The 16,836-nt window shown below is 36.1% G+C and overlaps 1 protein-coding gene and 1 long non-coding RNA gene across 4 annotated transcripts; one reads left to right on the forward strand and one right to left on the reverse strand.

Annotated features, from left to right (window-relative positions):
• Positions 1-316: 316 nt before the first annotated feature.
• LOC149008699 (uncharacterized) lies at positions 317-5,564 on the reverse strand. Of its 3 annotated transcripts, none has more exons than XR_016174798.1 (3): positions 5,140-5,564; positions 4,916-5,035; positions 317-2,408 (listed from the first exon to the last, which is right to left on the reverse strand). It is a non-coding gene; the product is annotated as an uncharacterized LOC149008699 (long non-coding RNA). The 3 variants fall into 3 exon arrangements; XR_016174796.1 differs by having other exon boundaries at positions 317-2,193; positions 2,320-5,035; XR_016174797.1 differs by having other exon boundaries at positions 317-674; positions 2,048-5,035.
• Positions 5,565-8,133: 2,569 nt separating this feature from the next.
• LOC149008700 (nuclear receptor family 2 group C protein) lies at positions 8,134-15,956 on the forward strand. The gene is made up of 3 exons (XM_089162280.1): positions 8,134-8,593; positions 11,068-11,148; positions 15,332-15,956. Exons 1-3 carry the CDS (start codon positions 8,435-8,437, stop codon positions 15,740-15,742), a joined length of 651 nt encoding a protein of 216 aa, XP_089018406.1. The 5' UTR covers positions 8,134-8,434; the 3' UTR covers positions 15,743-15,956.
• Positions 15,957-16,836: the final 880 nt, after the last annotated feature.

Below are 16,836 nucleotides of genomic sequence, written 5' to 3' on the forward strand. Positions count from 1 at the left end.
CATTCTATGGAACGATGCTCTCAACAATCCATACCAAAAGATTTGGCCTACTTACCCTTACTGAGCCCACAAGCTCATCAACCAAAACATTGAAGTGTCAAATCAATGATCCAGGACTTGTTCGCAACATAATTTTAGATTATCTAAGTAAAGGTTTGTGTTTTCCTCACACTTTTTCATTACACAATAAAATGAAACATATCTCAAAATACTAAAAAAATAAATTAAAGTTATGAACCCCATCCGCAACCATGCATGGAAGACTACACAAAAAAATATATATCTGACATGGAAGAATGAAAATACTAATCCTAGGTTCAATATTCCAACAATAAATTGGCTTTTTCTAGAATGGCAGCCCTTTATTGAGTCATAAATACACTCACCTTCTACCTCTAGGGGTCAGTGACTGATCCAGAAAACTCCAAAAACCGCACTATTCTAAGATGCTTTTATGAGCTCATCCCAAAATGTACCTGTACACACTGTTACCACACTTTGTACTAATTCTGCACCAGCCTGGCCTTTCCTTTGCGTTTGAATGGTCTTTGTCGAAGTCCTCTAGATCCAATTGTGTTTGGCAAAACTGGATGATCACGACTCACCACTGACACATGAGAGTTCCAAGTTAAGGGATTTCCTTTGGGTAAAACTAGAAGCCAACGACTCAACCCCTGCAGCATGTAAATTCGGTATTTAATGCTTAGTCATGAATATTCTTGACTCTCAGAAGCTTTTACAGGAAGTCCAAAGTACCAAATCCATGCCTCAAAGCTACCCACTTTTATATACTGCATTTCTCTAACCCTTGAGGGAGCTTCCCACTTACAGAAATTTCAGGTGACAAATATCAAATGGGATGATTGGGAGGGTTCAATTAATTACAAATCTAGAAAAGGTTGAACCCCAGAAAATGATCACAACTACTAGAACCTTGTGTGTCTCTATGTTCAATCGAAACTAATCTGTTGAGAAAGATTTCAGTTGTGGTCCAGTATGGTTTGATTTCTCATTGTTTTTGTCACTGTCATGTAATGAAATATTGTTCGATTATGTTTCGTCTTGGGTTTTCATTGGGCTCAGTCCAGTTTTGGCAAGCTCAGTTCAGTTTCAGCTTCTTCATGTTCCATAATATCCCAACCCTGCTATGGATTAGAAGGGTTTTGGCTTTTAAAACTCAGCTTTGCCAGGGCAGTTTAGATTAGATATTTGCAACCAAACATGTGAGATTTCACAACTGCCCCATATTTCTAAACCTTATTATCCAGGAGACGAATTCCTATAACTAGTGGATGAAACCTGAATTCATTTAAAAAATAAATAAATAACTACTTGGCAGATTCTTCAATCACAGCTGAAGCCTGAATTCATTTCAAAAGCTAACTACTCTGGAGAGAAGTCAGTGAATGTTAGAACATACTTCAGATTAACTGCAAAAGCCAAGCAATCAGTCATCAGAAGATTGCAACATAAACATTCCCCATTTTGTCAAGCCTTACCCAGAATTCCAGAACCACATTCTGAATCCAGACAGGTGCAGAATGATTCCAATCTGATTCAGTGTTCACCAAAAACCAATTCAAAGTCAGGACAAAAGATGTGATGCATTACATATCTGTAATCTCCTTATATAGAGAAAATCTTATCGTCACCAAGAGTGGAGAACAAAGGGTCTTTTGCTTTTTTCTATTCAACTTGAAATTTTACCTCCAATCATCCAAAAAAGGGAAAACCCAGTGTGGTGAACTAAGTTGGTATCCTTTCTACATTTGACCCTTCTAGGATAAAGGATTTTTTTCTTCAACAAGGGTGAAATCCAAAATCCAATTGTTTCATATAACTTATCTGGGGATCGTAAGCTAAGTGAAACTCAACTTCTAATAAATCCAATATCAATGAAAATATCTCTTATATTACCAATATCAATGAGTTTAAACAACAAAATTGGGATTAAAACTTATTAAGATACCATGAGCAATCATTAACTCTTAGCAGTAGAGGTTATGATGTAATTGCAGAGAATTAAGAAAAGGAAGAAGAAGATAACCTAGGCAAACATCTAAGGTTGCAAAGCAATCTCAACCCCATGAAAGATGTGAACAAGTGCTAGTGCAGTTGGTAGCTTCTTAGGTCTTGGACTCAAGCCATCTGATTCACACCTTCTCTCCCTGTTGGAATAGGATACAATAGGACCTAAAGCCAAAAAAACCCTGTTAAAGATTTCAATTTGCTTGAAGGTCATTCGGTTTTATGAAGCAGTTTATCAGCCCTTCTGAAAAGAAAGATTCATGAATAACAAATTAAGGCCAAGAAACTTACGCAAACCACTTGCTCATATTGGTGGTCCACTGTTTCCTTTGGCTCTTTTGTACACAAACACATGTTCGGAATCACCAGTCATCCATCAACTAAACCATGCAGAGTAACAATTTTATAAAGCACTGCGTACCAGCATCAAGAGAATAAAATAAATCTGCATGTTCCTAAGGATATAAAGCCCAGAGGTTGAAAGGAAGATCCTGCATCGAAACTGATGAAAGAAATAGATTTTGCTAAGAAATGGTAGGGTCTACCCACAAATAATAATTATTATTATTTCATACTTACTGGAATTAATCTTCATTTATTCATATAAGTCATCAACTCAGGAAGATCAGGAATGTAATAACCATTGAGGTTTCTCTCAAGATAGTGAAATACACTGCTGTGGGTAAAGCCATATGACTTTGAAGAAGTAATGGTATAAAGTCAATAAGGGGGCTCTAATTGGAATTCAAAACACAAACTGGCCATGAGTCAATTAGAACCTAGCAGTAAAGCTATTTGCCAGACACAGCTTCAAAACTAAAAGTAGATCTTTGGTCGTATACTGTTTTCTTTCAATCAATCTAGGACAAATGGTTTTACTAGTAACAGATGTCTACCTTAGCTTATAGAAATATGCATAGTATTAAGTATTTGAATCATATCTATTGATAGAATACTTTTTACGTTCTTAAAAGCTGGCTGCTTTGGTTTTTGGTGCAGTATGCAACCTACGTCCACTATTGAATGGGTTCTCTCAGTTGCTTACAAATCTTATCCTTGTCCTTTTCCCGTTTTGAGTTTTCCTGATATAGAACTCTTGATGAATTCAAATTCAAATTCAAATTACTGATTCAGTTGTAGAGGAGTCCATGTGCAACTGGTACTCTAACAGGTCCAAACCTTAACTCTGTTCTTGATCAGAGTAGCTTCAGATCTTAACCACCTAACAACTTAAACCTTAGCCTGCCAGGCACAGGGGTTAGCTCTGTAAATTGTAGAGCCAAGTGTAGTATGCTGAACTAGTAGGTGTACTTATAGTCCCCTTCCTGGCTACCAGATCACTCCAGTGCTGCAGGTACCGTGGACCCTTCGCCATTGCAGCAGAGCTGTTATATGAGTGGCACTGGGGCTAAGTGCAGTTCTTCAAATCAAATAAATGTTTGATGAAATTTAAAGACTACCTATCCCTATCCAGGATGGCCTCAAGTTTTACAGCCCATTTGACCTTATAAAGTCACATCTCTTCATAACCAACCCTAGACACTTTTTGTTATCCCCAATTGATAATCCTAATCTGCTTTACTTATGATTGTACAAATAAAGCCTTTATTTCAATCTTACTAAACATCATCTGAACTTCAAAGTCAAGGACTGTTTGTTAACAGTAGTGTGAACCTCCATTAACCCAATCCCATATCCTATAGGCATGGATACCTGAAGATTAGATTGTACCACTGATCAACATTTGACCTGCAACACATGCTGTAATGCTTCAAAGTGGGCATAATACACAGCCAAAAGATTCCTCCCCTGAGAAAGGTTGGAGAAGTCTGCTCCAACTGAGAGAGAGAGGGAGAGAATTACATTTGATGGATATTCAATATGCTACCCACCTGGGATATGAGAAAGTGTTTGTTTCGCTGCACCCTAGACTCAAAACTTTTCTTCTTCTTCTTTTTCTCTCTCTTTGGAAAAGCGAATAGATGAAACTACATCTAACTGCCAGGAGCACAGATTGAAGCAGGCAACATCAACACCATAGAGTTTTCAGCTTCCCAATTCACAGATAAGGCCTATGTATATGAAAGTAATAGGATTTGACCGGTGCCAATGAATTCGACTACTAATATAAGGCTACATACAAAGGTGAAGGAGAAGATTTCTACACGAGGAAAAGCTAATTGGTTCCCTGAAACAAGGTAATTGAAAAAATAAAAAACACATTATAAAGATCAGCAACTAGCAGACAAAATGCAGATCCATAAGAGGATGTTAATTTGTATATGTGGAAGATCCGGTCAATACTCCCCTTCAAATTGGAGCATGAAGATTACACGCCCAATTACCAATAAGTTGCCAAAAATCAGATCTTCCGTTTTACACACATACACACACAGAAAAATGGAGATCAGGTATTCCCAAAGCTTTGGTGAGAATATATGCAAATTGTAGTTTTAATGGGATGAAAGAAGTCTTGATGAAGCCGGATAGAAATTTGTCCCAAATAAAATGTAAATATATTTATATATGATCCACTATCGTGTGGAATATAGATTGGAAGCCATATGCAAAGCAACTTGATTGTAACAATACATAATATCTGTGTGTTCAAACATTTACAGAACACAAAACAAATTTCGGAGCCAGAGAACCAGCCCTGATATGATAAAACAACACTTACATGAGTTCAGCAAGCTCCAGACAACAACTGAATACATATGGAACAATGGAACACTCACACTATAGCAAAAAAAAAACAATGCAAATAGCAGTAAAGACCTCCAACCAATTGGATTAGAAGAAAAAGGTCTTCCTTCGATTTTAAAGGAACCAACAAACACCTAGACAAATAATGATGGTAAAAGACAAGCCACCAGAATAGACTTACATTCTCTTCAATGCAAGCTGCTCAGCTCCCAGGATGCTGTAGTAGAAGAGAGTTCACAAAACAACCCGAAACCTACTAAATCCATCTTTCAAATAACTGGGAGATCATCGGCCACACTCTCTACACCATTCACAGAGTAGCATTTTTCAGAATAGTTTTTATGCAAAAAAGAAATCCATTAAGAGATCAAATTAGTTGACTAATCCAACCTCTATCATACTCACGTCACTAATTGAAGCAGTAGAAAAGTATAAAACAGATATGAGAACCCCACCCAGTTTTGTTTCTTCATCCGCCGACGAAAACCTTACTGCATAACCACCTGAAATATCCAGAATCCCATCAGAGATGCCATAGCCTAATGTGGACTTGTTTCTTCAAAACTTCGTGGAATCATGGGCATAATCGTATGCATGATCGACTACATCGACCATATGTTTGTTGTCTGCGATGAGTAAATCACTCGTCAGTGAGGCTACGAAATTTGACGGCAAACCAAACTTCTACGGAAAATTCTAACAACTTTGTCGCTGCAAAACAGTTCCGAGAGTATAAACCTAAAAATTTTGAGATTTCTTCTCCATCCAGTTCTCTCTCCCGCTGATTTTTCTTTTCATGTTCGACCTCGGAGGGAAGGCTTCTTTTTTTAGTGATTTTCAATTTTCGAAAGAAAATACATTAGATACTAACAACGGGTGATTTAACCCTAAAAAATAATAATAATAATAATAATAATTAGGGAACTTTCTTTCCCCTTAATTTATTTTTACGACAGTTATAACTCATCAAGTGTTTCCGTTGCAAAAAGTATCAGAAACGGTTCTTAATGTTTTTAAAAGTCCAAACCCCTTTCAGTAGTAAATTTTAAAATTGTAATAAAATTTTAAAAATTTGTCATTAGTAGATTTAGAATGTTAAATCCCATAGATAATCGTTATAAAATTGTCTCCTTCAAACCTAAATCACACCCAATTTTGCTTCAAGAAATGGAAGCAGAAAAACTGGTTATTATGTCAAAAAGTGTCTCTTGAAGTAAAAAATTACATAAATTTAATTTTTTTTTTACAAAAATCATCTGAAACAAAATAGTTTTATTAAATAATTTTTGCTCAATTTTTCAAAATAACACCATCCACTGTTTTTCGGTGAATTGTCAAAAGGATCATCTTCTCTCAAAAGTATTTCTTTTGATTATTTTAAAAAAAAAAACTCTTACTTTTCTTTTTACCTTTATATTTAATAATGACTAAAAATACCTCATAGTTGTGTCTCTTTAATCAATTAAAGTTAGGCCTTTCGTTTTTCTTCACCAAATTTGTTTTCTTCTCTTTTTACTTTTTTTTTTTTTTTCCTTTTCTCTAAAGTAATGTGATTAGATGTGTTTTATTCACTATTTTTCTTTATGCCCCTCTTTTATAAAAGTTTATTTATTTTCTTTTTTTTTTAATATTAAAAATTTTCTCTAATGGGTTATCATAAAAGAGGGACATATTAAACCCAAAAAAATATCAAAACAGGTTTAATGGATTTTGACAAGGAATGGGAGAAAATAAATAAATAGATCTAATGGCATTTAATGGATTCCTATGTAAACGATTGCATTTTTTGGATAAGCATGGATGAAAATTTTGGGAGGGGATAAATAATAAATAGCGAGTAAATAATAAATACACATAACATTGAAAATTTCACAAAAAACAATGCTGACCGTTGGTGTGGGTATTGAAAATTTTCTAAAAGTAAATACTTAAGAATTTTATTTTATTATTATTATTATTTATTTTTTTTATCTGAGATTCATCCGGATCAGCTTGAGCGCACCTTAATTACATAATCAGGGAGGTGTGCTTTATCGTCGCAAAAGTTGAACCCATAACCTCTCCACTGAAAAATATGGATCTTACCACTCTACCAACTCTGCATTGACGATATATTAATAATGAGAGTATTACATAATATAAAGTCTCAATGGGAGGTGGGGGCTTCAACCCTGGCCCTGAGGATATTCAAATTCTAACATCATACTTGAAGATTATGATTTTTTACCAGTTGTGCCACCCACCAAGGTAAACACTTCAAGAATTGAAATTCATTTTCTCTCACCTAAGGATAGTGTTCGTCCATATGTGCAACAACAATGTTAGATTCCACGTGGGCGGCTGGGGGAAATATTAAGGCTTCCAAAATCACAATTAGTCCAATCACTCCCAATTTTGATCAATCTCAACTTATTCCATGACTTTAAGGACAATTGTTACAACAAATATTATCTCCACCGAAGGAGGTATTGGTTATTTATTTATTTTTTATTATCATTTGAGCCATCCCCCGAGGTTAACACTTTAGAGCCCGTTTGGTTACACAAATTTGGAGATTTTAAATTTCTAGAGATTTCAAATATATCAAGTCATAATTCATAAAATTAAATGTTTGTTAATCTGAATTTGTGGAATGAAATCTATGAATTTATCTTGAAAAAACTGTTTAGTCGACGTGATTTTTGTGAATGCGCAAATACTTATCACTTTTATAGTAGAGGTAAAATATGAATTACAGTCAATGCAAGGTAGGTAGAATGGTAAAATCCATACTTATTAATGGAGAGGTCATGGGTTAGACCCCTGAGGACGACAAAGCTTTATCTAAGGATGTAATTGAGATACATGAAAATTGCCCTATGCACGTGTCATCCATGTGTCATCCATCCAGAGGCGGGGTTGGTTATAAAAATTACACGATTAGCACTTTTAGGTTTTCCTTTACAAAAATAACCACTCAACATTTTATTAAACAAAACTAGCTAAAACTAAGTTTAGGTTTACAAAACTAGTCAAAATATAAAATTTTAATTCATTTGACATTTTTAACCCTTAAAACTAACTACATTAAAAAGGAAAAATCATTATTTTTCATTTCATTTGGACATTTTTACCCCATATTGATATGATTAATTTTAAGGATAAAAATGTCAAAATGTATGAAAAATTACTATTTTAGTAATTTTGTAAATTCAAATTCAGTTTTAACTAGTTTTGTGAAGTGAAATTTTTAATAATTATTTTTTTTAAATAAAAACTTAAAACTACCTAATCAAGTAATTTTTTTTTACAAGCCAAAACCTATCAGAACTGGGATTGATTCACGACGTGGTGATTTTGAAAACCTTGATAACTTCACCCCAACGGCCCATGTGGGATCTAACGCAGTTTCGATTTTGCATGCGAAGCTGAGGCGTATGCGTACGGGTAGAGGTGTTTCCTATCCTGTCATCCGTTTCTTTGCGTGCGAGCGTGTGTAAATATCTGCCTAAACAAACCATGGAAACGCATGGTTTCGTTTCTTTGTAGATTCTGCTACAGATAATATATTAGATAGAGGGAGATAGAGAGAGAGCTACCTCTCTTCCCTAGGTTTTCTAGGGTTTCAGTGACCGATTTTTCATCGTCACCAGAAGGGCAGGGAGAGAATCGAATAGAATCGAAGAGGAAAGTTGAGGAAGGCTCTTTTTTTTTTTTTGTCATGGCGAAGAAGAGGAAGTCTGATGCGACTCGTCTGGACGAGGTCGATCGAACGATGTACACCACTTTTTGCAGCGCCGCGAATTCGTTGTCGCAGCTTTACACCCAAGCCATGAATCAGCAGAAGCTCGTGTTTCAAGCCGGAGAACGCCAGGCCCTGGTATAATTCTCAGTTGATCTATTTATTTATTTAATTTTATTGCTTTAAATAAATATATAATTTTGGGTACTATATGTGTATTACTGAATAATTCTGAGTTTTATTTTATTTTTTTCCCCTTGCCTCGTCTCGATCATAATTGATTTGAGGTTCGTTATAAGGATCATCACGATACTGCATCTTTCATCAACTGAAACTGAAAGGCGAAAAGAAAATACAAGTTTAATATTTATTTTAGTTAATTATCTGTCTCATAGGATTCCCATTGGTTGCAAGGTGGATAACTGCGCAATTAGTTTTTATATTATTAATATGGATGGAAGAAATCTACTTGCGGTGAGATAATCAACGATTTTACCTAATTTTCTGTCTGATTGTGTAATTATTTTCTTCATAGCATCCTTAATACTTGCACTGGAAAGGAATTTAGGTCAATGTCTTTGTATGCCTGGGAAGGGTGGCTTGCAACTATTGTGTTGGGTGCTGGAGTTTTAGTCACCCTCAAAAAGACAATTTGCGATGTGATTTCTGAGCTTGTAATTTAGTTATGGCAATGACCGTGTTTTTTTGTTCTTCATTCTTCCACTGCATGAGCTGCTAGCCTGCTACCAATTATTTATTTGGAGCTGAGTAGGTTGCTGCTACTACTGTGTTTTTGTTCTTTTTTATTTATTTTTTATTGAGTTGAAATTGGTGCCCACATTTTGTTTTTCCCCACTTCAAACATTACATGGCGAGTTCCGCTGATACAACACTCAGACCTGTCTATTCACATGAAGGATAACACTAGGGGCTCTCTCTTATACCCTTTGAGCATCCTATTGATACTTGGGCCTGCCTTTTTTCACGAAGGATAACACTAGGGCATTCTTATATACCCTCTGGTAACCTACTCCTTAAGATGTATTAAATTCTTATAAATAGCTAAAACCTTTCTTAGCTTGGATATCTCACCCAGTTGATTCCACATGTTCAGCTAACTTTATGGCAACTTGTTGCTAAGAGCTCCATTAACAGCTGTAAGATGCTGCAACAGGATGTGATTTGGTCTTTACATCTCCTGTCCATCAAGTGATAGTTAGTGGGTATCATTGATAACATACTGAAGAAAATACCTCGTCAATTTTCCTTCTACAATTTCAATTCTTAACTGAAGTTGGCAGTACACATAAAGAGTGTCTAGATAGTGAGGCCTGTTGAGAAGCTTGAAGATGGGAGGTCTTTTTTCCTTCTGTGATCTTTTTCCCGGGATCCATGTGATGAACAGGTCCATTGTTTTTTAGGTTCAGTAGGTTATTTATGAGTTACTAGTATTTGTTTATTGGGTTTCTATTGTATTTAGTCTACATTTTAGGAATTAAGCAAGTAGGTCTTATTTGAAACTCCAATGAGGAACATAATGTTTTTAATATATTTTGCTTGTAACCCAATTTGTTGGGATGAATTTTGAGTTTTGTTTATTGCTACAGGTGAGATCTAGTGGCATAGCAAGTTTAGTTATGTGACTATGCCATTTCTTCTCTTGCAACTCATATTTTTTTCTAGGCTTCTCTCTTCTTCTTGCTAGCCCTCCATCAACAGCTCCTGTGCATACCTGGAGTTAGTATTCTTGTGGAGGCTTGTTTTGGTGACAGGGGAAATCAAGGGATGAAAAACTAGTTAGAAATAAATTGAAAACTTTTGCTTTGATTATTGTGTGACTTACTTGCTTCCCCCCCCCCCCAAAAAAAAAAAAAAAAAAAAAAAGAAAAGAAAAGAAAAGAGACTTAAAATCTTACGAAATTGCTTTCAAACCTTAGAAATAGATCCCCTAGCCCTATGACACTTATTGATTTAAATCCAAGTAAAACTTTGTTGAATTTTGCAGTGAATTTTAATGAGCATGTTTTATAAGTTTTTGAATTCACTGCCAGTCATTACTTGCAGTGTATGTGGAATTCTTAACCATGTCTTTTTTCTCCTAAAAATGCTTGGTTTTTCCCAATGTCATGTTTCTGTTATCTCTTGGTTTGTTAGCCATCCACTCTGAGTTTTGATGTCTTCTGACTTCTATTTGATTGTTGGCCATTGCTGATTATAGATTATCTAACCAGGAATTATATAGTGCTTTTAGACCTGTTTAAGGGAACTGTCTTGCTATTTTTATTGCATAATCCACCATTCCCCTTGAATCATTGGCTAGTGCCACTTATATATATTATTGAGTAGGAGTTGTTTGATTCTCTTAAACCTGCTTAAACTGTCATGTTATTCAACTAGATGTTATATTATTGAGTAGGAGTTGTTTGATTCTCTTAACCTGCTTAAACCGTCATGTTATTCAACTAGATGTTATATTCATTGATTTGGAAAATTAGATGGTCTTCTGACTTTCTTCTTCTTTAGAGAGCACCCCCCCCCCCCCCCAACCCAACACACGCTCCTCCTCCTCCTGGTTTCCTCACTCTGATTCCAGCCTTCCCTTATTTATGCAGGACAAACTTTACCAGTGGATCTTGAGACAACAAGAAGAAGGATCGAGAGTGATGACGGCTGATATACTAGCTTACCTCCAGGTTTTTATTTATTTTAACCAGTTCTTTCACCATTTTTCTAATGCAGGATCTAGGCTAGTTTGATTCATTATTGACACAGTCCTTTTGTTGGGGGATTCCTGGGCCCCCCCAAAAACCAGGATAATGTTTATCTAACTAAGATATTATCATCTTAGTCTTATTATATGATAGGATCCCTGTCAATCTTACCCCGAACCTCCCAAATGCATCTAGTATAGGAAATGCAGCTAAGAATTACAGATTCAGAATATAGATAAAACAGGAACGGCTACTTCACTAAATTCAGGTTAGGAACTCAAATGAGGTAGCTATCAACAGAGGGAAGTTTCCAAGTTAATTAGAGTTTCTAATTATATTAGTCAAAGTTTTAGGAAGCAATTATCAGTCTTCATTTTGTGGGTTTTATAAGTAGATGTTAACTGATGGAAGAAGCAGATTAGAAGAACAAATAGAGTCTTGGGGTTTGAGTAGTCTGTGTGGTTGCGCGTGTGCACGCACACTCTTCCCTCTCCCTTTTTCTTTCTTCACATGCATTCTTCTTTCCCTGAAACTTTTCTTCTAAGCTTCTCTCCTCTCCTGACATTCCACCAAGTAGCCTCCAACATTTGCTGTCAACATTTGCAAGTGATTTTGCTGAACAATTCAAAACAAGGGGTTTTCTGTTGAATTTTGTATTTCAGGTCTTAACCTTGAAAATTGAAATGGTTTGAAATAACGACCCATTTCCTTATAAGCTTTTTCAGACAGCCATTGTCTTTGTCGGTTTGAAATCGTAATCTGAATATTACCAAAATTTGACACGTTTGAAACTCTTGCATATTTGCAGTATTGTATGCACATTTCGTTTTGCCCAAGGTTGAGACCAGAAAAATTCTTGAGTGGACCAAAATCTTGAACTATGGTTTCAGGTTCTTCAGTTAGATTAGGAAGCTTCCCTCATTGCCCATTGAATGTTATAAGTCCTTTTTTTGTTTTGGGATTATCTTTTGTTTATTATTCTAACATAGTTGGCTAATGTCTAGACCAGATCAGAGTTTATTATCAGTTAATCTAAATAGTTAATTTGCTTATGTTTAGGATACTGCTACATGGATTGTGTTGAAAGTGTTTCCATCTATTTAAACTGTCTTCTCTAATGGTCCTCATGATTTATTATTAAAGAGAAATTTAACTTCTGTTTGATAGTAAGATTTTCTTTGCTCCCCTTTACTATTCTTTATTTCTCTCTGTGATTTGACTTCCTTCTTTCATATGCAATCAGAAACCTTTTTTCTTATTCCCATCCCCCCCCCTCCAAGATAAAATAATAATAAAAAAAAACTCCTTTTAAGGTTTTGATGACAGCTTCTGACATAAAACCACCACAGTAGATCCATCTGTTTAAATTGTGTTCTTTCAAGAACTTTAAAGTCATAAGTGTGCACTGATGAGTAAGTACCGAATTTCTTATGATTTCGGTGACTGGGGAAGCTATGTGGAAGTCAACTACTGCCCTTGCTCTAACCTTTGGAAGCTTTCTTTGACAAGCTAATATCATTTATTGAACAGTGGGCAGAAGGGAGAAGATAAACCACCGTTGATGGGGAATGAAATGGCATTGATTGCTGTTATGATGAAGAATTTGTGGAAGAGAATCAACTGTGCTTCAAAGTTGTGACTTCAAGAACAGTTTTCTCATTGCTGATTTTGTGCCACTGAATTGTGGTCTGATTGTTGGGTCAAGGAGAAGTTACTGATTGGTTCATGATTTTCCTGTTCTACAGAACTCTAGTGCAATTGTTTTTTCCCCCCAAACAGAAAAGGAACAATGCAGGTTCTTTGTTGGTCTGGTTCATTATTGCACCAGCTTTTATTATTATTATTATTAGTTATCTGTACTAGTCCTAGGGTGTGGAGATTTCTGGTCTCCTCAAATCCAGGATGTGGGATCAAATTAGGATATTCTCTTCTTATGTTCATTATTATTTAGTTAAATAACAGATTAGGATAAGTTACTCTTGGTTTCAAAGTCTCTCTCTCTCTCTCTCTCTCTCTCTCTCTCAGAGTTTCCATATGAAAGGAGGTTGGTTGTTGGGTCAAATTAGGAAGGTTCCTTCATAACCAACACATGTAGGAAGTTGCCATTCTATTTTGGGATTTTTCTTTTCTTTATTGTTCAAATATAGATGGCTGGACTATAGAGGTTTAATATCTGGACTTAGTGAGTTTGTTTTCAGTTGTTGTTCAAGTAGTTAAAAGTGTGTAGAATTCTCTTTCACGGCTTGTGTACCAAGGTGTTTAGTGTGTGTATATATATATATACTAGTAAAATTTTACACGTGCAACTATATATGAGAAAAAAATGAAAGAAAAAATATTGAAGTGTAAATTTAAAAAATACATGAGAAGATAATCATACTAAACATTAAACTTGTTCTAAGTTTCTCCTTATGAATTTGAATAATAATGAAGATTATATTTATTTTACCGTGAAATGCCTAGAAATTTCTATAACAGAGAAACACAAGAAAAAGGGATTTGAAGAGATTGGAAATAATGTCTTTAAGATGAATACCTTATTAACAATTTTAGATCTACCAACTTATATAACCTCTGACCAATCTCTACAAACTCACAGTTTGACAACTTAGTTTTTTTTGAAATTCCTTCTGCATCAAAAGTTGTTTTCTATAACCTGAAAGATAAACCAACTAACAAGAAATAAAAATCGACAGAGGTGTAATTGGAGACCTTGAAACCAAGTATGAACAATATCTTGCAGGTGAATAGTAGAAATTGTGCAAAACCTGTGATGGTGGCGGCGGCAGCCTTCTCCCATTGCCAAATCCTTGAAGCTTTGAATGCAATCGTTTCATGTGATCCCGCGTGCACCAAGTACCTTTGTAAGGCACACGGAAATAGGGGAGGAGTTTTTTTTTTCAGAGTCTATTTTCTTTAAATAATTACTTTCACTTGTAGGATTTTTTTTTCTGGGAGGGGGGCATAGAAGGATTGGAATGATAATTTTTTTCTTCGGAAGATAGAAGGAATGGGATAAAATTAGGAGACCTTTTTTGCTTTCTGGTTTGGAAAGTGAGGTTGTCTTCTTATCTCCAGACAATTCTTTCTCCCTGTGATGTGGTCACTATCTTTTCTCATTGCGTTCGGCGTTGTTTCCTCTTAATGGATTCTCCTATATGTCTTATTGGGCTTTGCTATCTGCTCTGATTTGAAAACTCACCATGACAGTTACTGTCTATTTGATCTGCGCCAGTTTCTTTGTTGAATGTGTCTTCTCTATTTTATGTCATAGCCTCTTTTTGTAGACACTATTACAGAGCTTGCCTTTTGCTCATATTTTTATGTTTTGCAATCATTCAGTCACTACATGATTGAATACTTATTCATATAGTTCAAATTTAACTTCTAGGTTGTGATCTTCATCTAACGATTTTTGTTTTTGCTCTAATCGGTAATTCTGTAGTATGCCTTGAATGGGTAGGATATTCTAGCCATCTTATTATGCTTTATTGGAGGGCAGATAATAGACTTTTGATTTCGCTATTCTCACATAGGCTCAGTGTTTGAGCTGCAGGAATATCCATAGAGTGCAGGGCATGACTAAGCTGAGGTCAAATAGGCCTTACTCTAAGGAACTGTGCTGATCAATGATATCACTACAATATTCACTGACTGGCTAATATCTGTATGGCCCTGTGCTCCATTATTTTCCTGCTTGGAAAACAGAATACGTATTTGAACAAATTGTGTACCTGACACTGATTTGTTATTAATTCCAATCGGTCATTTGTACTTTTGCAAGATTATAACCTCTATAGGCTATCATATTGATTACTGTCTGTCACTCCATATTGCATTTGTTTATGCTTGATGTCATTATAGTCCGAAGCACCCATGGTATAGAAATGCATATGCTTGTGGGACTGTCTTTTACCTCATCCGGTAGCATATATTACGTGGAATTTAGAGCAGTCATTGTGGCTTCCATGACCAGGGTTTTAGAATGTGAGAATGACAGAAAGGCTATTGGTTTAAATTACTTAAAGACGTGCATTAGGTTGTTTTGGCATTTTCAGATACTTTCAGCAAAACTATGTTTATTTGATAGGTTAAGCTGCCATTTGTTCATCATTTTACAATGCTTGTTTTATTTTGTAAATAAAATGTCTTTTGATGATTGCAGAATGAACTTGACTATGGTGGAGAAGAGCCCCCAATGTCCCCCAGATTGCATTCTCAAAATCAGCATTCCCTACCCGTTGCGCATGTCATGAATGGCACTCAAGTTTCTTCTGCTTCTTTTGGGCCAGCAACCGTCCCACAAGGTCCACGTTCTGGGCAGTCTGATAGTCAAGTGAAGAATTCAGTTTTCTCCAATGCCCTTTCAAGTCCTGTTCGCCGTAGTCTTCAGCATTATCATCTGGCTCAAGGGGGCTACCATCCCAACAATGTGATGCCCACTGGAAACGGAGCCCGGCATAATGAAACCAACTTTGCTCATCACCAAAACAGAGATACCAACAACTCCCCTTGCTCGAATGATTCCTCCATGGATATGCATGCGGACAGTCCTGGTCAAGAATCTTCTTATTAATAGTCGGTGCTTCAAGATCGCTGTCATGTGCTGGTACAGGCCTTGGAAGAGACCCGTGGTTCAATCTCCCCTATTGTTTGCTTCAAATCCCATATGGAAAGAAAGGTTTGAGAGGATTGATATTTGTGGGAATAAGCATGTGGGTATGCAACAGAAAAAGGTAGTATGTTCGCATGAAGCGCGTTATGCAATGTGCAATGTGCAATGTGATGAACACCAGTACCGTCAAGTTCAACTGAGTTATAAGGGGTTCTCTAAGTCTTCCGGTGTTCTATATATAAATGTTAAGGTGTTTTTTCTTTTAATGAATTTGTCGTTTGATTGTAGGTCCTTTTTAGAGATTTACGTCCTTGAAATAGCTTGTAGTCAAAGATCTTGCTTTTATGTCAAAATTCAATTACCATAGTGAACCTTTATTGATGCTGTTTGTAAGCCTTTTGGCTGCTGATCATCTGTGATCCCATGAATTATTTGTTGGTAATTTGTAGGCTCTCTAACAGAACTCTGGTTAAATCTGGTGGTGCTTGAAGACTTTTTAAGAGTTACCGAAAGGTTTTTATCATTTTCTCTGTAACTCTTGATTTTCAGGGAGTGGAGGTTCTTCATTGTCCAGCTTGGAGAGGGTTCTCTGGTGTTTCCCAGTCATATTCTTCATCTATAGTGAAAACGGAGATTAATTATTAGATGGCTGGCAAATCTGGGACTCCACAGGCTCACAGTGTAAGAATCCAATTTAATGAGTTCGAAATTTGATATTTTGCGATTGGATTGGCGTAGGAAAGCCTAGTACTGAATGCTTCTCTCTTTCACCGTCTCTTTCCCTTTCTTTCCTTACTCGTGTTTGGGCAGGGCATGTGTCCATTTGTCTGTCTTGTTGGATGAACAACACATGGTTTAGTGGGTCCTGCGCAATAAACGTGCATGACCGTCAAGCCATACACTTTTGGTGGTGGGATCGGAATTTCAGGCGAAATTTCGGATCTTGACAAAATTTCGGATCCTATGGCCTAAATTTCGGCTTGATGATCCTGCACATTTATTGCACAGGATCCAAGCTTTTTCGGTTTACTTGTGGTTGTTTGATACCATGAGTA

The sequence above is a fragment of the Hakea prostrata genome, chromosome 7, assembly GCF_041222555.1.
Source record: "Hakea prostrata isolate BN-2017 chromosome 7, UWA_Hpros_2, whole genome shotgun sequence".
In the NCBI taxonomy this organism is placed as follows: Eukaryota; Viridiplantae; Streptophyta; class Magnoliopsida; order Proteales; family Proteaceae; genus Hakea; species Hakea prostrata.